This window comes from Phocoena sinus, chromosome 6 (genome assembly GCF_008692025.1).
Source record: "Phocoena sinus isolate mPhoSin1 chromosome 6, mPhoSin1.pri, whole genome shotgun sequence".
NCBI lineage: Eukaryota > Metazoa > Chordata > Mammalia > Artiodactyla > Phocoenidae > Phocoena > Phocoena sinus.
The window spans coordinates 53,111,777-53,134,723 of record NC_045768.1 but is presented as its reverse complement, the minus strand read 5'-3'; the positions used below and the strand labels follow the sequence as shown (position 1 = coordinate 53,134,723).

Sequence of the window (22,947 nt, the reverse complement as noted above, 5' to 3'; positions counted from 1 at the left end):
GAAAGACACTGAAAGTCACTCGGACAGCCACCTAAATACGGATAGAATGTACGCTGATGCAGTGCATACATTGGTATCAACACCTAGATATAGATCTCAATTATTAAGAAAGGTCTTAATTAGTTTTTGAACAATGAAATCAGGACCAGTCATTTTCCATTTGCTCTTTGCTACGTCGCGTCAATTTGCTGGCCCTGCTCTGTATTTCAGACTGCTGATCCTTGTAAAATATGTCCCTCGGGCTTCCTTGGTTTTGTTTAGGTTTGTTCAGTAGTAGGGTCTGGCTGGAGACTGGAGGATGTGAGGAGAGGAGAAGCGAGGCTATTTCTCCCTTCTCTTTCTCTGCTTCTGGCCGCACCCCTGGCCACTGCTGTGTCCCCTCTGGAGCTCCAGCAACCAGCAACCACCAGGCCACTCTTCCAGCTGCCTATGAGCAGCCGCCACTTGTGGGCTCCCATCTTTGTCTGCCCAACCCCCGGGATGAGAGTGGCTTCTTACAGTTCCCAATTTCCAGTTGCCTCACTCTTTGCTCCTTTATCTTTTTAAACACCTTTTGTCATAGTAAATCCCCTCTATTGAATGAACCCTCCACTGGCGTGGGTTCTATTTGCCCAGTTGGATGCTGTATAATACAGGCTCCCTTTGGTTCTGCATATTATTCACCCTTCTCAAGCTTGTCTAGTAGATAGAAACTTAAGGAATGTTTACTTTAAAAGTAAATTTAACAGGGCTAGCTGTAGACGTAGTTCATATGGTTAACCTCCTTTAAACCTCATATCGCAAGGCTAGACCCACAGTGGTTTTCTTTGGTTGTTGTTCGAGGCTCAACATCTGCAACAATGTAGGTGTGTGGCACAAATGAATATCTTAATATTTAAAAGATAAATAAATATTTTAAAATACTTACAGGTTATTATCCCCTTTAAAAACATAGTAGGGCATAACAAGGGCAGGGAATTCATCTGAGAGCAAACAAGCAAATGACTGGCCCAGGTTCCATCCCTCAAAAAACAAGATAAACCTGTGTGTGTGTGTGTGTGTGTGTGTGTGTGTGTGTGTGTGTGTGTGTGTGTGTGTGTGATTAAGCTATACACTTGCATGTAGATATTGGCACTTACCTTAACATGCAGGTATATATACATGCATACACATGGCATTTATAAATTCATATACATAGATATGCATACAAGTGCAGATGATTTAACTATTTTTAAAGGACTATGGTCCTTTAGTCGTCTTTAAAGAGTTTATTTAAATGTAATGATCAAAGCCAAAGGATGATTCATTTAAAAGCTCCTATGTTGTGTATCGAATTTCTATTGATTGTTTTGATACAATAATGGAAGCAAATTTTAAATTTGGAATGGAGTAGATAGAGACACTGAAGGAAAAAGACTCGATGGCATCCAGACAGAAGTTTTCGCCAATAAGAAGGGAGTGAATGGGCAAGTGGACAGCCTTGGAGACAGTGGAGTCACATGACGTTTCCCCTGAATTAACTAAGGGATTTGGCTTCAAGGTCTATGGGGGAGAGGGGCGGGAAGGGTTGGTCTCTAAGGAACAGTTTGGTCCTCCTGCCTCAGTCTGCTACTGGTCTAAGTCACCAGCAGGCACGGCTGCTGCTGGGGAGGTCCAAAGGTCCAAAGGGACACCTGAGGGGCTTCTGATGGTCCAAAGGGACACCTGAGGGGCTTCTCTCCGGGTATTGTCAGCACTGGGCAGGCCAGGATCACGTGAAGCAGGGCGGCAGCCGTTAGGGTTTTCTGAGTCAAAATGATGGCAGGTTCCTTTGAGGGACATGTGCTAAGGAGGAATCTCGTGGCATCGGGTCCCTGATGTGTCTTCCTGTGGACTTCAGAGATAGACTGGCCCGAATTCAAATCCCAGCTCAGCAACTTACCAGCTACATGAGCTTGAGCACATTATGCAATTTCTTGAGCCACAATCTCTGCCTTCATAAAAATGGACAGGAATATGTATACAAAATGTCTGGTTCATAAAAAGCACGCAGGGATGCATTATCTTTTGTTATTGATAACTGTTATTCATATTGCTGTGTTTGTAAAATGCTTGCAACCACTTGGGAATATAATTACACACCCCTGCTTTTCTGCAGTGGTAGAGGAATGCTTTAATCCCATTTTCTCACGATACCGAGTAAGAAATGGAAGCCCAAAGAAGGTAAATAACTTGCCCCAATTTACTCCTTACTTGCTCAGCTAGAGAAAAGTTAACACAGAACGGCAGCCCATTCCATGGCCCTGTCTTCTAAACCAAGATCAACAAACATTCCAACTGGGTGTACCTCTCCCTGCTCACCCCCTTCACAGTGACTTTCCCAACAATGGTGGCGAAATCCATCAAGAATGCATCACATCAGCATCAAATCTTTTTCCTTTCCCTCATTAGAGTCTAACTCCCTGCCTCTTTTCATCTCTTGTTTTCATACCACTGCTTAATTCTTTTTCTCCCCTGAATCTCATTCTCCACTCACCCTTCATTCAATTCTCTGATATACTGTGCCTATTAGTTTATTTTTTAAGTCACTCAACAAACATGTACTGAGCACTTCTGACACTGGAGAATAATCGCTTAAGGAAATACCAGGGGCTCAAAACCTACGAAGGAAATGAATTTGTAAACAGAAATTGCAGTACCCATGCTCAAGAAGGGGACAGAAGACCATGGGGGCCCCACGAACCTCCCACCAGCAGGAGGCAGTATAGCAAGGTGGTCGATGGCACAGGCTCTGGAGTCAGAGGCACTGGATTTGAATCTCAGCTCCCTCCATCCATGTGTGCCCTTAGGGTAACTCTGTGGACTCAGAGGAGGAAGTGTATTTTCCTCCTTTGTAAAGTAGGAATAATCATAGTATCTGCCTCAGAGGGAGTGCGGGGAGTAACAAAAACTTTTAAGAATTAAATATTTAAAAATATTTACAAGTTGTCATCTCCCTTTAAATATAGAGCTGATCAGAATAAGGACAGGGGATCCATCTGAGAGCACACAGTAAGCATTCCATCAAAGTGCTTTCTTGTTTCCGTAAGAAGGAGAGTAAACAGAGATTTGAATCGTCATTGAATAGCCAGGGTTTAGGTTATTTATGAAAAAGGATCAGGATCTCTCCTCTTTCTGCAGCCAGAGCAAAAATTTCATAGTTCTGCTCCAAACCCAAATGATTACTGTGATCAAGAGAGGCTGAAGAACTGACCCTGAGGGCGGTTGATGATCGACTCTGTATGGAGGGTGGCCTGCCAGAGCTGATGGGCGAAACTTGTGCAAATCCTGCATCTTACAACCTGTGTGGTCCAGCTGTGGGGCTGAACAAAGAGCGGCATATGTGATGTGAGAGCTTTGAATAGAGCCCGAGACTGCATGTTCCTCTGTGTGGGAAAATGGTTTACTCAGTGAATACTTGATTTCTTTCTAGCATCCTTTCCTACTAAGGAGCATAGGGCTGAAACCATGAGGATATTTCCCTGCCTTGCTGGCTCTATTTCTTGGGCAAGATGAGCTTATCATTTTCTATTCAGCTCCCAGCTAATAGAGAAGTTCCACAGGCAAAAGCAAAAACACACTGACAAAAAATATCATGATAGCCGGAAAAAAACAAGAATGTCCTCTGCCCTGCTCCACTGTTTGAAAAAATGAACTTTCTGGAAAAGGGACATTGGATTAATTCTTCAACACTTGCAGATTTCATCTAAGGGGAATCTGTAAACTCTGTTAATCTGTATGTATTCTACGGTCCTGTGTGTGTGTATGTGTGTGTGTGTGTGTGTGTGTGTGTGTGTGTGTGTGGGTGGGTGTGGGTGTGGGTGTGGGTGTGGGTGTTGGTGGGGACTGGTTTAAAGGCAATTGCTGTAGCTCAGACAGGGTGGGAACTCATTTTTGTTTGGAATCACATGTATTCAGAGCTGGATCAAATGAAAAACTTTATTCAGCATTTTCTGAAAGAAGCCATGCAAGGTCTCCTGTCTCAGCATCTAGGACCACAAATGCCACTGAAGTCACATAGGCTGTGTACGCGCACACATATACGTAATTTTTAATATTCCCCCCATGACCAGAATGGATTTGTTCCATTCAGTGGGAAGCCACAACATTTATTACATCTCTTTCTCAAATAAACCTCAAAGCTAGCATTTCATCTTTCCTCATGTAATCATCATAAGGTAGAAAATGAAATTTTCCAAACCTAAAAGCATGTTGCTAAGAGCTCCAGCGCACTGCATGTCACTTCTTACTTTGATGTGTTCGAGGATGACAAAAAAACATGAGAAAGGAAAGAAAAGAGAAAGATGCCCTGCATCTTCCTTAGGATTTTCAGAAAGCTTTTTTTTTTTTTTTTTTTTTAACTCTTTATGTAGTGACAAGATGGAGCTGATTAAAAGAAGACAAGGAAAGTCTTGGTGCCAGACCACTTCATTCCAGAAAGGCATGCAAGAACTCCTGTCAGAATCAGGGATGATTTCACAGCCCCTCTTGCATATTAATGAACTACAAGTAACCTCAGTTTAGTGGTACAGATGCAACATTTCAGGAGCCGTGCCAGGATTCAGCGATAAATGCCAGCTCCAGGGGAAATACATTTCATGATAGAATTAGGAGATCAGCCATCTGAGACGTCCACAGAAATCACCCCCCACCCTTCGAAATGCAAAGGGGTTTCTGGGGAGCAGGGCGCTGGTGGCGTGCTGGATGTGGGGTAGACGGGGTTATTTATCTGAATCTGGCTCCTGTACATTTGTTCCATCTTCAACTCTTCTGATGCTGCCTATGTCCTCAAACAACAAATCAATCCACCAGCCTAAAGGTCAAGTTCAGGTGAACTGATTAATTTTGCTGCCTATTTTTCTGGTGTGATTTTTAAAAAACTGCTTAAACCTCGAATCCTCTTGCTTTAGAAGCAAAACATCTCTTTTCACCAAGCTCGTCCTCCTGCCACTGCCTGTCAGGCGCTTTTCTTTCCCGACTTCCTACAACCTGTGGTTTGCAGACAGAAGACACCCTCCCAGCAATTCTCTTCTCTCCCAGCGTTCGTCCAGAATTTGCTGGATTCTCAACCCCTTGCTCACTCATTCCCCTTTGCCCCGTACGCAGAGTACAACCGTTACTTCGTCTGTGCTCACCATCTGTTTCTAAAATTCCTCTGATACAGAAATCACATGACAGTTTGAGGTGCAGCCATCTCAATATTGCAAGGTTTCGCTTGGCAGGGTTTGGAAGTGATGGCTGCTGCATGGTTCTGCCTTATGAAACTGACCAGCTAACGTGGTGTGATAGCTAGCTAGCCCTCTAGAAGGACCTTCAAAAGCAGCTGCCGACTCTCTCAGATGTTTCTGTGAGACTGAAAATAGAGAATAAAGCTGCAGCCTTCATTTTCAGCTGAGACCCAGGCTCGACTGCAGCCAAGAAGAGAAAGCACGGATGGAGCTATGCTCTGTGCTGTCGCGTAAGGAAAGAGCATCGCCAGGTTTGACTCAGTTGCTCTCTCGGTCAATCCTTGCCACCACAATGCCGCACAGGAAAACACTGAGATTCAGCAGCTTAACACAATTATTCTTTCTTGCCCAGAGGCCCAGATCAGCTGGGGGTCGGCTGACCTTGCCTGGGCCTCCTCCCTGGGTTGGCCTCCAAGCTGCGGATTGCGTCCAGGTCTGCTCCACGTGTCCGTCCTCCTCTTGGACCAGGGGACCACCTCTACCAGGTTTATGTTCATATGGTGATGGCAGAGTGCAAGAGGAGAGATCCAACTGTGCTTGGGTCATATCTGCTAACATTCCATTGGTCAAAGCAAGTCATGTGACCAAACTCGAAATCAAAGGCAAGGAAGGATAGTCAGATGCTTAAGCCCAGGTTCAATGGGGATCAGAAAGTAGTCTTCTCCCATGGAGATAGTGAAGGGGTAAAAATAATTAAGTAATAGCATATGATCTACCACACTTACTGTGGTGGACAGATGGGTGCCCTTCCAAGTGCCCATTTCTTCTTTTGGTAATGACTTTGATTTTCATACTGATATCTAATTTCCTAGTGGTTATACCTTTTGGAGAAACTGATGCTCAGTCAGGTTCTACAGATTAGGTCTGTAGATCAGGCTTATGTCACCAGCATAATCTTGCCCCTGTCCACAATTATAGGTTTAACAATAAACTCACGATCCAATATGGATCAATTAGAATGGAGGATATATTTGCTAGGAGCTCCTGGAAAACAGGCTTTCTTCTTATGCTGTGGGAACTACTAGAAGACATGCTGTCGGCAGCGTGGTTACGGGAGGGCTTTTTGCAACTGCTGGGCTGTGATGATGAAGCTGGCACACAGGGGAGGATGTACGTGAGATAATTGCAGGAAAATCAATCCATCCCCTAATCAATCCTAACCTGAAGCTCACACAATTTCAGGGTTTTTTAGTTAAGTCAGCTAATACATTACCTGATTATTTATTGAGTTTTCAAATCACTTGCAATTACACTACTTTAGTGAATTCACTCTCTGGGTGACTTTGGGATACTGGGTGTGTGTGTGTGTGCGTGTGGGTGCACATGCGTGTGCATCTGGTTTGTGCGGTGTGATATTAATTCCTCTGGGCCTCGGATTCCTGATCCACAATATGGAAATAATCATTGTATACAGTAATGTGATAGTGTATGTCAAGGCCCTAGTACACAGCAGGTAGCGCCGTCCTGCACATTTCTGCAGGCTGTTCCCCAGATAAGAGAACGAGGGGGCACTGAAGACAGAATCAATTCACCAAGCCCTGTGCCTATGGAGCTACCTCCAGCAAGAGAGGATGTCTTTTTCTAACTTTCCCCAAATCCATGGGTCAGCAGAGGCCCTGACAGAAGACATGTAACAGACATCAGTTCCTTATTTCCCCATCTGTAGTCATTACTTCTTTTGATAGAAGACAACAACCGAATTTTCTGTCGTTCAGCAATAGGATTCTTAAGGAATGTTGTAAAATTTTTATTGTTTCTGTCTTGAAAAGCAGTTGATTTCACCCCTATTCTGTGGTCACTTCTTTTCCCTATTCCTTTCCTGAAGCTCATTTCTTTTCCCCTCTGTTATTTCCTATCTTCTGCTTTTCCACTAGCCTCCCCCTTCTGGTCCCTTCCTTTCTTTCTTCTCCCCGGCCTCTGCCTGTTTTTGCCTCCCTCTCTCACTCTAGGGAATGACTTCTGAGGACATGGCCTTTGCAACCTCAGGGTCTCTTCATGTCAGAGCTGACAGGCATTCTCCAAGAGCAATGCCTGGAGTGAGACATATCTGAACGCTGATCCTGTGTCTATGACTTTGGACATACTAAGGTCTCTGGGCCTTGCTTTTCCCCTCGGTAGAATTGGTCTAACTCAGGGCCAGTGTGGAGGACTCAATGAAATAATGTGTGTCAAACATCTGAGCCTACATAATCAATCAATAAGCTGTAGCTTCTTCTCCTTCTAGCTTCGCCAATTAAGGTCATAGCTGTACATGCCAAGCCTGGAGTAGCCACCAAACATTCAGCATACAGCAGTCGCCTCTGACTTAAATAGAACAGCTGCTGATGCCATTATTTTCCTGCCTTAGCTTTCTTCCCTATAAACAAGTCTTCACCTAATTGTTTGAAGAGCTGAAACATCTCTTGTCCAAACATGGACAGAGAACATAGGGGTGAACACTCCAGTTCATGGCTACTGAGAGAATTCTGGGAACGCTTCCCGCATGCCCTCAGGCAGATGGTTGGCCCACATATATTTCAACAACACAAATTAATGTAAAACATATTCATGTATGTATTAATTAATGCTAATGTATTCACAAGAGATTTGGATAACGGGCAGTCCATTTTGACACCTCCCTCCTAATCCATTCGCCTTAAAGAGACTAAATCTTGCTTAATTTTTGGCTCAAACAAGTAGATCTCCTGTGATTTGGGGTGCTTGCTCTCTTCACACTCCCTATGGCCACCTGCTGGCTACCTAAGAATTACTCTAATTGGTAAAAAAGCCTTCCATACTGTAATTAGATGAGAGGAGAGATGGGGTCTGTGCAAATACTAGACTAAATTAGCACTTGAGTATGAATGAATATGTGTCTCAGAGAAATACGAATAAAATAGGTATAAGAGTAAATTAGTCGTATTTGAAGAAGAGGCTGAAAATGAAGGAGTAGTCACTTGGGATGGGAGGGGGGCCCAGAAAGGGAAGGGGAATCCAGGGGTGAAAAAGGCAAGCACGAAGACGTTAGAAAATTGCCCGGAGTCAGATCTTTGTATCTTGAAACAGAAGCTGTGTTCCGAGGAATTTTTTTTTCATGGAGTAGCAATGACACAATTTAGGCAAGGTTGAATTTTAAGGTTGATTTTGTCACCGAACTGAGTTGCCTTCAGTAGAGGAGGATTTTCCTTAGGGAATTATTTAATGGTAAAGCTTGAATATAGAGTTTAGAGACTAATAAAGCCTCTGCCTTCCAAAAGTTTACAGTCAAATTTGGATAACTATGGAACGAGATAAGACAAATATCAAAGGCAAATGTATCTAACATCCTGCTTCTGACCCTCCCCTTCTGCTGGCCTCATCTCTGAGGGATATGCAGGTCTTTGGGAATTGGGTTGTCAGAGCTTCTGTTACTGGGAGGTATACAGTTAAATAGGAAGCCCATCCTGAACCTGGCGGAGTTAACACTCTGCTTTCTTACTCCCTATTGTCATTTCTCTGTTCAAACTGGAAGATTTTCACTCTAGAAACAAAATGCATAACCCACGATGAAATCATTAATACAGGGGATGAAGAAGAAAACAGGCCAAATCTGGAATGGATACCAATGAGAAAAGCAAAATAATCCCTTCCATTTTCCTGTGCTGGGCAGTTGTCAAAGCCCTTTCAGAAGCATCCCCACTTCTGATGATGCTTCACATCAAGGTGAGCGGTAGAGTCCAGGCTGACATTCAGATGGGTTTCTGCTTCTGTAAAATCAGGAGCTTGGAGAAAGTAGTTATTGTGACAGCACCTCCACGATGGTCTCCGTATCACCCACCTCCCAGTATTCGTGCCCTTGGGTAATTCGTGCCCTTGAACATGGGCAGGATATAGTGACTCTTAAAGACTAAACCATGGCAGAAGTGATGGGATATAACTTATGAGATTAGGTCATAAAAAGACTAGGGCTTCTGTCTTAGGAACTCTCTCTCTCATCCTCTCTCTCTCTTGGATATTTTCACTCTGGGGAAAGAGAGCAGCCCTCTTAGTGAAGAACTGATGTCTCTGGTCAAGAGCCAGAGAGGATGGGAGGCTGGGCAATATCCATGTGAGAGAGCTTGGAGGCAGATCTCCCCCCAGGTGAGCCTGAGGTGACTGCATCCCTGGCCATCCACGTGACTGCATCCTGTGATACCCTGAGCCAGAGGGATGAGCCAGAGGCATTCACCTGAGCTACTCCAGGATTCTTGACCCACAGAAACTGTGAGATAATAAACATTTGTGGTTCTCAGTTGCTGAGCCTTGTGGTAATTTGTTATGCAGCTATGGATAACTAATATAATTGCCTTTTGTCTTTATAAACTATGCTTTCTTTTTTGCTTGTAAAACTGAGATATGCTTATTATTAAAACAGAAAAATAAAGAAAATCAAAAATACCCAGCAGTGGTAACCAAGAGTTTATCAATACTCTCCACAGAGTAGCCAGAGTGAACCATTTAAAATGTGAATCATATCAACCAATCCCCTGTCCAAAACCATCCAATGGCATCCCATTCCATTGGAATATAATCTAAGGTTCCGACAGTGGCCTCCAAGGCCAATATGACACCCCTGCTGTCCCTCTGATCACATCGTGTTGCTCTTTCCCTCATTCACTGAGCTCTAGCAAGCCTGGCCTCTTGATACTTAGCAAGTCTGTCCTGCATACTCTTGCTTTATTGGGGTTTTTTTTTTGACAATTAGAAATTGTATATATTTAAGGTATACAATGTGATTTTTTGATATACGTATACATTGTGAAATGCTTACCAAGTCAAACTAATTAACATATACATCAGCTCCCGTAGTTACCGTAAGTGTGTGTGTGTGTGTGTGTGTGTGTGTGTGTGTGTGTGTGTGGTGAGAAAACCTGAGATCTATTGTCTTAGCAAATTTCAAGTATACAATATATTATTATTAACTGCAGTCACCATGCTCTATATTAGATCTCCAGAACTGATTCACCTTGTAACTAAAAGTTTATGCTCTCTGTTCAATATCTCTCCTTTTCCCCCATTCCCCTCAGCCTCTGACAACTACCATTCTACTCTCTGTTACTATGAGTTTAGTTTTAGATTTCACGGATAAGTAAGATCATATGATACTTGTCTTTCTGTGGCTTATTTCACTTAGCATAATGTCCTCCAGGTTCAAATATCCATGTTGCTGCAAATATCTGATAAGGGGTTAATATCCCAAATATATAAGAAATTCATAGAACTCAATAGCATAAAAACAAAAAAAACAAATAACCCAAATAACTAGATTTAAAAAATGGGCAAAGGACTTGTATAGACATTTTTTCAAAGAGGACATACAGATGGCTAACAGTATATGAAAAGATGCTCAACATCACTAATTATCAGGAAAACACAAATCAAGATCATAATGAGATAATAGTTGTTGGTGAGGATGTAGAGAAAAGGGAACCCTTGTGCACTACCGGTGGAAATGTAAATTGGTGCAGCCACTATGAAAAACAGTATGGAGGTTGCTCAAAAAATTAAAAGTAGAACTACCATATGATCCAGCAATCCCACTTCTAGGTATATATCCAATGGAAGCAAAATCACTATCTCAAAGAGATATCTGCGCTCTCTTGTTTATTGTGGCATTATTCACAGTAGCCAAGATATGGAAGCAATCATATATGTAAATGAATAGACAAAATGTGATATATACTGGGTGTGTTTATTTTATTCTTGCATTTGTGTCTTTTAGAAAAGTGAATAATCAATAAGTGGCTTAAGTTTTGCAATAATAGCATTTGATACTCATATCTATCTATGTATCTATCTACATATATATATACACATATATTATATATATATATATATATATATATATATATATAAAATTAAGCCTTAAAAAAGCAGGAAATCCTTCCATTTGCCACATGTCTCAAGTGCTCTTGCTCCAGGGTCATGTGCTCACTGTTTTCTTAGCTGAACTGTTCTTCCCCCAGATGGTCGCATGGCCTACCTCCTCATCCCATTCATCTCTCACATGTGACCTCCTTAGGTCCCTGTTTAAATCTTACTTCACAGAGACACTTTCCCTGGATACCCAGTCTAAAATAGCTCCTTTCACTTACTCCCTCCATGCTTTATCCCTCCTCATAGCATTCTGTCATGTTATTTGCTGTTACTTTTTGTGTTATTGTCTCTCTCTCTCCCACTAGAGTGTTGGTTCTCTAGATGCAGGGATTTTGTTTTGTTCACTGCTGTTTCCTCAGTCCAATAAATATTTGTTGAATGAAATTTACGAATGCTATGATTATTGACTGTATTTCCTTTCATTCTTTACTCTCTCTTTTTCTCCCTCTACAAAGGTTTTCAGATTTTTAGATAGTTTATTTCTACAAGCAGAAAATAAAACATATTTTAAAAGATAAAACTACAGTTTTCAGATTGTTAGAATCCTTAGAACACAATTTCTATATAGTATTTTATCACAGGGACAGAAATTCCTGAACACATAGGGATGGCATAAAAAACCCAGGCAAGCTTTCTGAGCTTCCATGTCCTCATCTTGAATACGGAGATGCCTCAAACACATGAAATGAGACAGGGAACTCACTTTGCACAGGGGCACACAGTGAGAAATCAATAAATGAGAAAGAAACAGGGATCTCATATCAGGAGTTTCAGGGAGTATTGTAAATAACAAAGATATTTATTCTAGGTTTCTTTGGAAGAGTGTTTACAAAAAGAAACACACGTGGCAAAGTTCTTCTTTTCCCATTCATCTCCTCATATCTTCTGTTCCCCCTTTTGGTCCCATATAGTCCCCTCACTGATATAATATTTTTTCTCCTTCCTTTCTTTCAATGTAAATCAAGCTATTTCCTCCACAACTTTAGATGTAGGCCTCCCACCCTCAACTCAGTAATTCGTTCTGGTGAAAAATATTTGAGGACTGGGGAGGGAGAACAGGAAGGAAAGACTTGAGCAGAATTTTCCTGGGATTCAGGCAGGGTTTTTGAAGTAGGAGACAGAAAAAGACACTGAAAACTCACATGTTAGTATATATATATTTTTTTCCATCATACATTCATTGTAATGTACTTAACTATTCTTAATTATTAGACACTCAGTTTCAGAGCTTTTGCTATTCTAAATATTGCTGTGCTGAACATCTTTGTATGTTCCTTACTTGCAATTCTGATTATTTTTCTAGGATGATGTATTAGTTGGGGTTCAGAAAGGAAAAAGAAGGCACACTTAAATGGGGCAACTGAGGACTATTTTAAAAAGTGTGAGCAGCATTAAAGCATCAAGAGCTGGTGAACAGCTGGGAGCTGTCACCACCCCAGGCCCAAAGGGGCAAAAAGAGGGAGCAGTAACTGGAACTGAGAGACAGAAGTGGAGCTGAAGCTGTGGAGGTGGCTGGAGTTGTAGGAGATGGCCTCCCACGATAAGCTGTGGCCTGCACTAGAGGAATTCAGCCACTCCTAACACGTGGCCTTGCCAGGGAACTATATGCTCCCACTTTTCTCTCCTCCCATTCTCTGATCTCCTACTGGAGATTTCCATTGGCTGAATCCAAGTAGAAGTCAGAACACTAGGGAGCCCATGATGCAGAAAGGAAGAAGGGTGGAGAATAGATCCGGAGGACCTAGTGGAGAATATCCATGAGAGATGGACCTCTAGAACTGCAATATCTAGGTCAAAGGGTAAATTAGGTTTAACATGTTTAACATATATTGCCTTAGATTTTTTTAAAAATACAATCTTACTTTCTATTATAGAGGCTTCTATGTGTTTACCAAAATCTACTCCCTAGTCCCTCTGGAACAAAAAATAGTCTATGTTTCTCAGCCTGCCTTGCACGTAGGTGTAGCCACGGGACTGACTTCTGGTCAAGAGGTTATAGATGGACGTGATAGATGCCCCTTCCAGATCTAAATCATAAAAACTTCCTATGGGCAATCCTTCAGCCTCCTTTTCCTTCTTTTCCATTTAAATAAAGATAACCATGGTGATCTTGGCTATCATCTGTTGAAGATGGTAGAGCTACAATATGGCAGATGCCCGGGTCTTGCTGTTTAGAGGAGGGCTACTGGAGACACATGCACTGAGACGTTAGTGAGCCTAAACTTGTATGTTGCTATATCACTGTAGCAGACACTTCTGCTACCATATGCCACAGTCCTGCATCTCTTCGGCCCAACTGTGATTCCTACTGCTGCTGAGATAAAGAGTTCTATAAAAACTCGGACAGGCTTTGTGTTGATTGTATCCCACCTCAAATATACACTGAGCATCTTTCTACATTTTGTCCACGGGACTTCTCTGCCCCTGCAGGAATCTACTTGGCCTACGTGCAAGCAAATGCATCACGGATAAGCAAGAGTATTAACATCCCCAGGAGCAGCCCTCAAACAATGCGGACAGGAGTGGGTCAATAAATGCTCCAGTTTCCACCCTTCAGAAAGACAGTTGTAGGAGGCATTCAGTACACAATTCCTGCAGAACTGAGCCCACAGCAGTGGCCTTGATAACACATTTCACAGTGTGCTTTCCTTCTTCCCTGTCTCTCCTTATTCCTTCATTTTTGTCTCCTGGGATCACTTTCCAAATAAACTACCAGGACTCAGGTCCTTGATGCCTTCTGCTTTTGAAAGAACCCAAATTAAGGCAGACATTGATAGTTCCATGTTCATCTATTATAACTCCTAGAATTATTGTAAGAAATAACGTAAGTAGTATCATTAAGCAGGATGCTGTCATAATAACATTTAAAACATGGGCATTGATATAGAGGTCAGGGAAGAGCAGTGAGGAAACTGATATTGGAGCTGGAAAAAAAAGACGTACGCAGCGACAAAACACTTGGTAAAACTGTTGTCTGTGATGACTTGGAAGAACACACTATGTGTTCCTGAGACTGTAGCTTGAAGGGAAGTGGTTGTCAGAAATCAGTGTAATGGAACATGTTGGCTTTTATTTTCTATTTTTAGCAAATTATTACAAAAAAAAGATAACCATGGGTGAATAGATAAACAAAATATGGTATATATATATACACAATGGAATACGATTGAGCCTTAAAAAGGAAGGAAATTCTGGTACATGCTACAACATGGATGGACCTTGAAGACATTATGCTAAGTGAAATAAGCCAGTTACAAAAAAAGACCAAATATGTAAAAAAGGATTCCACATAGATGAGATACCTAAAGTTGTCAAATTCATGGAGACAGAAAGTAAATGGTGGTTGTCAAGGGCTGGGCCAAGGGAGAATGGGGAGTTAGTGTTTCATAGGTACAGAGCTTTAGCTGGGGAAGATTAAAAGATTTCTGTGGATGGATGACGATGATGTTTGTACAACAATGTAAATGAAGTTAATGCCACTGAATGGTACATTTACAAATGGATAAGACGGTAAATTTTGTTGTGAATATCTTTACTACAATAAAAAAGGAGATAACCTCAGAATGGAATTGACCAGTTTTCACACAGGATAAAAGGGATTAGAGAGTGCAGACATTTGGTACACCAAAGGTTGGAAAAGCTATTGCTTCTAATACTAAGCTGTTGCTCCAAATACTAAGAGATAAGCACGGAAAAGGATTTATGCAACAAAGGCCCAATAAAACTCAGCCCTGTGGCAAAGATCAGATTGAGGGCTTGGCCTTCTCACCTGTACCATAATTCTAGACAGCTTTAAGAAAGTCATCACTGAAATCAGAGAGGAAGAGGCGGGTGGTGATAAAGCAAAGAAATAAATCAGGTCTGAAAATCATGATTAGGAGAGAATTTTGGGTGTGGTTACCGGCACATGAAACTGAATGGAAGCAAATAGATCAGAAGCTGACTATGTGTCTTAGGGTACAGTGATTGCCAACGAAACCACAAACCTGGACTGAAAATCCCTTTAACTATGTGAGGCTTAAAACAACCTTCAGGCATCCACATTTATACCAGCTTGAAGTGTGCAGTGAAAACTGTACAGCCCTGAAGGACCGTTTTTTCCTCAATAGCGACCCTGAAAATGAACAATAAAGAATTCTCAGAAGGCAGAACCAGAAGCCAGGAGCAATGTGTAAGAGAGTTGCTCCCAGAGAGTAGAATCAGTGGTATTTGTTCCCATTCCTCCATTGTCTCCATGGGAGTACTGATTGTTTTCATCCTCTCCCTGTCCCACCATTGAGTGGGTGTGATGGGATGAGATGAAGGAGAAAATGACTTGTCTTTTTAATTCAAAGCCTGCTGGACCACAGGGAGTCACATCTAGACAGATGGCATGGACTGTGCGTATTCTGGAGACGCAGAGCTTTGAAATGGGTACAGCGGCTGGTTGGGACTTTTGAGTTGTTTCTCAAAGTTGTTGCTGGGGAGGAACAAGTGTGTTCTTTGTGTGAGAATGAGAGTCAAATGGAAGAGCTGACTGTGGCCAAGACTTCGATGTGTTCACCATCACTTGTTTTCCTTCATACTGGGTACACAACTAGACTACATTTCTCAGCTTCCCTTGAATCTAGATGTGGCTAAGTGACAGAGATCTGACCAATGCGGATGTAGGAAAAACTGATGTATGTGACTTCCAGGCATGGCCCATACAATCCTCCCAGGGGGTCATCTTTTCTCTTTCTGGAATGCAGGAATGGGTACATCTCCTAGGAAAAGCTTGGGATTCACTTGTTGAAGACGGCAGAGCCACAAAATGAAGAGGGTCTGGGTCTCTGAATAACACTTGAAAAAAATGTATCCCATCAGGAACAACCTTACTGGACTGTGATAAGAGTAAGAAATAACTTTTTTTGTGACAGCCACTGATTTTACTTTTTCCTGTACCAGGGACTAGATTTACCTCTACTGACATACTACTATAAAGATAATATGTGCTTGAATATAGATGATTTGGTGAAGTTAGAAAGTAAAAGGAAATAAAAACTCTGTTTTTCCACTGCCCAGAGCTAACCACTTTTAATATTCTAGTGTGTGTTCTTACTAACATTTTTTTCTATGCATTTACTTTTGCATAAAAATTCATACGTCTTAGGTGGAAATATTATGAAGAGAGTTTTGGTGATAGAAAGTATTTCCCAATCTGGATCTCTAATTGCTCAGATTATTCAACATATGTTTTAAAAATGTAAACTCCAGGGCTTCCCTGGTGGCGCAGTGGTTGTGAGTCCGCCTGCCGATGCAGGGGACACGGGTCCGTGTCCCGGTCCGGGAAGATCCCACATGCCCGCGGAGCGGCTGGGCCCGTGAGCCATGGCCGCCGAGCCTGTGCGTCCGGAGCCTGTGCTCCGCAACGGGAGAGGCCACAGCAGTGAGAGGCCCGCGTACCGCAAAAAAAAAAAAAAAAAAAAAGGAAACTCCATAGTTGATTAAAATCATTAGCAATAAAAATGAACTTGAAGAGATTTTTCTTATCTTACTGATATTCATGCATGCTATGAAGCAAAGAATTGTCTGTTATTTTCACCATTTCACGCTCAGCGAGTAACACAGTGGCAGGCAAAAAGAGGCACTAAATAACTATCTGTTGAGTAAACTGACATATGAATGAATGAATGAGCACAATTCTGCTTTAGTACAACAGGAAAAAAGTTGTTCATTAATCATCCTGGCAGTGTCTAAACTATGTAAATAACTTAACCATTTTAGATGGGTTGTACCAGTTGTTTTAAACATACATCAAAGATGCTAAGATACGCCCTTTGAAGGGTGGAAGGAAGAATATTGCTAATGGAAATATTTCTTCTTCCTTACCACACCATCCTCGGGCTGACCGTGGTGGACGTCTTGAGCGCAGTCGATCCGCAGCCTGTGCGCCCCGCACCGCCTCCTGTGGAAGCTTGAGCCGGCTGTGTAGCTTTTTCCCTTTGTCTCATAACCATGTCCACCAATGAGAATGCTAATTCACCAGCTGCCCGCCTTAACAGATTCAAGAACAAGGGGAAAGACAGTCCAGAAATGAGGCGGCACCGAACAGAAGTTAATGTGGAGCTCAGGAAAGCTAAGAAGGGTGACCAGATGCTGAAAAGGAGAAATGTCAGCTCTTTTCCAGATGATGCTGCCTCTCCACTGCAGGAAAACTGCAACAACCAGGGCACTGTAAATTGGTCTGTTGATGACATTGTCAAAGGCACAAATAGCAACAATTTGGAAAGCCAGCTTGAAGCTACAAAAGCTGCTAGGAAACTGCTTTCCAGGGAGAAACAGCCACCTATAGACAGCATAATCTGGGCTGGTTTGATTCCAAAATTTGCGTCCTTCTTGGGCAGAACTGATTGTAGTCCCATTCAGTTTGAATCTGCTTGGGCCCTCACTTACATTGCTTCCGGGACATCAGAACAGACCAAGGCTGTGGTAGATGGAGGTGCTATCCCAGCATTCATTTCTCTGTTGGCACCTCCCCACACTCACATCAGCGAACAAGCTGTATGGGCTCTAGGAAACACTGCAGGTGATGGCTCGGTTTTCCGAGACTTGGTTATCAAGTATGGTGCAGTTGACCTGCTGTTGGCACTTTTGGTGGCTCCTGATTTGTCATCTTTAGCGTGTGGTTATTTACGTAATCTTACCTGCACACTTTCAAATCTTTGTCGCAACAAGGATCCTGCACCTCCCCCTCCCCTTAGATGCTGCTGAGCAAATTCTTCCTACTTTAGTTCGTCTCCTGCATCACGATGACCCAGAAGTTTTAGCTGATACCTGCTGGGCTATTTCCTACCTTACCGATGGTCCAAATGAACGGATTGAAATGGTTGTGAAAATGGGGGTTGTACCTCAACTGGTGAAGCTTTTGGGAGCTACTGAACTGCCAATTGTGACTCCCGCGCTAAGAGCCATAGGGAATATTGTCACTGGGACAGATGAACAGACTCAGGTTGTAATAGATGCAGGAGCGCTTGCCATCTTTCCCAGCCTGCGAACAAACTCCAAAACTAACATTCAGAAGGAAGCTACGTGGACGATGTCAAACATCATGGCTGGCCGCCAGGACCAGATACAGCAAGTTGTACATCATGGATTAGTCCCGTTCCTTGTTGGCGTTCTCTCTAAGGCCGACTTTAAGACACAAAAGGAAGCTGTATGGGCTGTGACCAACTACACAAGTGGCGGAACAGTTGAGCAGATCGTATACTTTGTTCATTGTGGTGTAATAGAACCGTTGATGAACCTCCTAACTGCGAAAGACACCAAAATTATTCTGGTTACTCTGGACGCCATCTCAAATATCTCTCAGGCTGCTGAGAAACTAGGGGAAACTGAGAAACTCAGTATAATGATTGAAGAATGTGGAGGTTTGGACAAAATTGAAGTTCTACAAAACCATGAAAATGAGTCTGTGTACAAAGCTTCATTAAACTTGATTGAGGAGTGTTTCTCTGTGGAGGAAGAGGCAGATCAAAATGTTGTACCAGAAACTACCTCTGAAGGGTTTATGTTCCAAGTTCAGGACGGCACTGCTGGGGCCTTCAACTTTCAGACTGTACACCTGAGGCATTAAGTTGTTTGTTGTGTACTATGTCTGGTAGAAGTCTGTCTTACTGTTTCTCTACTAAGAACTCTTTACACGTGGTTTGTTATTGTAGCACTTTTTACAAAGAAACTATACTTCAACAGTTCCAAACTGTACGTACTGTATGAAGCTTCTCCTCTCAGTGGGTTTCCTATTTCTGTGTGGAATTTCATATCTTGCAGTGTCCTGTAAATAAAGATTAAATTCCAAAAAAAAAAAAAAGTCTTCTTCCATAAGTAAAGAGTGGAAGTAGAAATAAAGAACAGCAGAATACAGGCCACATCCTTGCCCCAGGCTGTAGTATCCACCTGACAATGTATCAATATAATTTAAATGGATCTTGAGTTTATAGGCTAAACAGAAAGGTATGACCTTCAAGTCTTTTTATAACTTGAATTCTCCATTCTAGAATTCCTAATATGACTTCATTTCTCCATTAAGCAGCATGCATACTAAAGTAATTTTTTTTTAAAGGAAGGCCCTTTTAAATCTGAGGACTTTTTCTCTTTAAAGACAGACTATTTGGGAAAAATTCTTAGGTCACAACTTTAGATACTGCTCCCATGAATTACTGCATATAACATTTCAGAGAAATTTTAGGTCAACTGGGTTTCTTTCTCCTTTGATGATTCTTTTTGTTAATTTTCCTTATACTTAAAGGGTTTTTCTTCCCTTTATGGTTAAAATTCAAAATTTTTGCCAGAGTTTGTCTAAGTGTGTTTGCCAGTTTTCATCAAATGTGATATGGTGACTCTTTCAGTTTGTTCATTTGTCTTTTTCAATTCAGGTAGGTTCTTTAATTATCTTAATCACAGACTGATTGTGTGTGGCTGCCTCACTCCAGGGGCCTCCTAAAACCAGAGACTATGTCTTAGCCATATGTATATCTTCAGCCTCTGGCACAGCAGTGATGGGTGATTGAAGTAATGAAGGTTAGAGTTACCTGGGAAAATCTCTAGTAAAGGAAGTATCCATGCATTGATAGAATGACATTTTACTGCGTTTGACTTCCACATAATTTCATGGATCTACATGGACCACAATGATTGTGAAACTTTGATCAGGTGATTTGCTTTAAGTGATGGGATATTAGTAACTGTGATGCTGGCAAAAACCTGAAGAGCATTTGTACATTGATGCTTGCTCTCTTCAGATGCCTAGGGAACCCTGAGACTGCCCTGTGAAGGTGGTAAGCTAGAAGCCCACTAGAAGATGCAGTGCCACATGGAGCACTGATGAGCTAATTCAACTTAGGTGCCACCCCTCCCCCTCTAGACCACCTAGTTTACCTACAGCCAGACATCTGAGTGAGATCATTTTTGACCATCCAGCTTCAAACAAACTCAACCAGGCCAGAAATACTTCTCACTGACCCACAAAACTGCAAGAGAAATCCAAATATTTGTTGTTTCAGGCCACTGACTTCCAGGGTAATTTGTTATGCAGCAAAAGCTAATTGATACAGGAAACCACTGAATTATTCTAATTAGAAGGATGACATTAACTGATTTATATTTTAAAAGGATAACTCTGGATAATATATTCTTGGGAAGTGGGTCCGAGAATGGAAACAGCAGTTAGGAAGCTATTGCAATAATCCAGTTGAGTGATTTAGTGGGTCTGTTCCAGGGTGACGGCAGATCTCTCTCAGGGGAGAGAACTGAATACACTTAAAACATAGTCTGAGAAAGAATTGGTTTTGAGGAATTGTTTTGTCCAGAGAGAAAAATGGTAAAAAAAACACCCTGCAATAAGAACGAGACTCATACTTCTCAAGAGGTGTACATGATTCTAGAAGACAATGGAGCGATGCCTACCAATTTTAAATGAAAACAATTTTGAACCTAGAATTTTGTACTTAACCAAACTATCAATCAAACGTGAAGACACAATCCAAGCATTTTCTGACACGCAGAGACTCAGAATGTTTGCCTTTCAGGCATACTTTCTGAGGAATTCATTGAGAAATTAGAAGTTTTTACACCAAAACATGAAGATGTAAGCCTAAACTAATCCAAAGTCTGCTCCAGATATGGTTTGTTGGCTCTCAGCTACACACTGATTTTCCGTACTCTCCTGTGTATTTCTGGGCCTGAGAGCCTGAAAACTACCTTTCTGAGACTCCATTGTTAGCTGGGTTCTAATTTATTTTACCCTGTGGGAGAATTTTGAATGCAATTAGAAGATAGGGGGAAGGTAGGAGACCTTGTGATTCTGGCAGTGGCTTCAGTAGCTTTAATACAACTGCACCAGCCATGCTGGTAGAACTTCCAACAGCATCTGCAGAGCATATGTTCCTAGAGCATCAAGGTATTGGAGGCTATGGGCTTCTTCTCAGTGACAGAGGGAAGTGTGGACTCGGGTGTTTCTGCAAGGGCGGTGGTGTTTACTGCAGTTACTGTCTCTGGGTAATACCACCTTCTTCCTCTTACTCCTTCTGTCCTTCCAATACTTTAGTAATGAATTACCTCAAGAGGAAATTCATTCCTCCCTGATTTAATTAACTAGAGTGGTTTCTGGATTTTTTGGCCTGGGAACTGAATGATAGAGTCCAATGAAATGAAATCATAGTCTGAAGGACATTTGAATAGGCCCTGAAAGCAATCGATCTGTTTTATATAGGAAGTCAACAAGCTCTGAGTACCTTCAAGAAAAAGAATGGAGTCATTTCTAAGCAGTAGAAATGAAAGTTTAAGGAATATGATAAAGAAACCATGTATTTCTTCTCTGAAAGCTAAATCCTTATCTATCTTAATAAGAAGTCAATGAATAATTCCTAAAGTCAAGGAATCAAGGAATCCTGTTACTAGGATGATATTTAGAGTTAAGTATTTTGGAAGATGATCTTCTATGTAGCAGAATCGGGGTTGGGTTGGATCAAAATGGGTGTTATATTGTTGTTGATTAGTAACTCTTCTATACTATTTTAATGATCAGGTATCACTTTGAAACAAGACATTATTTTAAAGAACACTGTATCAGGGAAGGAGGGTAGCCTCATGACATTACTGTTTATATGTCTCATAACTGAAACATCTTCATCTATAGAACGAAGGAGTTGGATTAGGTAATTTACAGTCTCAAGCTATAAAATACTAGGTATCTTTGAAGCATGGAATGCGTCCCTCCTAGAAAGAGACTTCTGAAAGTGTCTACATTCCTACATCTTTTTTCTAGCTGAGGATCACACTTAGAGACAGCCATCCAAAGTACTGAGTTTTAATCATGACAAAAAGAGTATAGTCAATGCAGGAGATATTTATGATAGACCTCTGAGAGTATTAAGTTCCAGAGCTGTCATTCGTTAAATTAGAAAAAATCTAAATAAAGATCACTAATAATTCATACCATGTAATTAGAGATAGGCAAAGCCCACGTATGTACTTTAAAAAGAACAAGTCTATACATTGACACGGCATATTAAAATGGGGGGAGGGATAAATTAGGAGGCTGGGATTAGCAGATATACACTGCTATATATAAACTAGATAAACAACAAGGACCTACTGTATAGCACAGGGAACTATACTCAATATTTTGTAATAACCTATAAGGGAAAAGAATCTGAAAAGGAATATATATATATATATATTTATACATATATATATCTTTATATACATATATATATATATATATATATAAATATTCCTGTGTGGTATACCTGAATCACCGTGCTATATACCTGAAACTAACACAATATTGTAAATCAACTATACTCCAATTCCAAAATAAAACAAATAAATAAATAAACTAACAAAAAACCCAAAGTTTCCTGAGCGGAGCTTTCTTTCCTGAAGTTCAGGGTGACAGAAGGAAACATTTTCTCCCCTAAAATGCCTGCATAGGAAGCACTGATGATGTTTAATTGTATATTTTATTAAAAAATGATGCATATATAAAATACTAAAAAGGACCGATATCCACGGCTTAATCACTTATTATTTTTTCAGATTCATTAGATATAAAATTTCCCCCCAAAATTAAAATTTTCACTCTATTATTATTTTCATGCCCTCTTAGTGATTATTCTGGCAGAGGCCTGCCAAGTTATCTGGAGCCATTCAGCTCGTTGGCAAGGCAGCTCTGTCCATTCATTGAACCCGACAGGCAAGGAACCTATTCCCTTTTCTTCCATCTGCCACATCCACTTTGAATCTGGTGGGTAGTAACCATCCCTTCCAAAATGAAAGCCACCCCCCTTCAATCTGTAGGTTGTCATTATATCCCATTCCATAATACTAT

The 22,947-nt window shown here is 41.4% G+C and overlaps 1 protein-coding gene across 1 annotated transcript; it reads left to right on the top strand.

Annotated features, from left to right (window-relative positions):
* The first annotated feature begins 16,968 nt into the window (after positions 1-16,968).
* LOC116755001 (importin subunit alpha-1-like) lies at positions 16,969-18,693 on the top strand. Its single transcript, XM_032633878.1, is given in 2 exon segments — positions 16,969-17,813; positions 17,815-18,693. Coding segments are annotated over 2 exon segments (1,617 nt in total). The 5' UTR covers positions 16,969-17,075.
* The last annotated feature ends 4,254 nt before the right edge of the window (positions 18,694-22,947 follow it).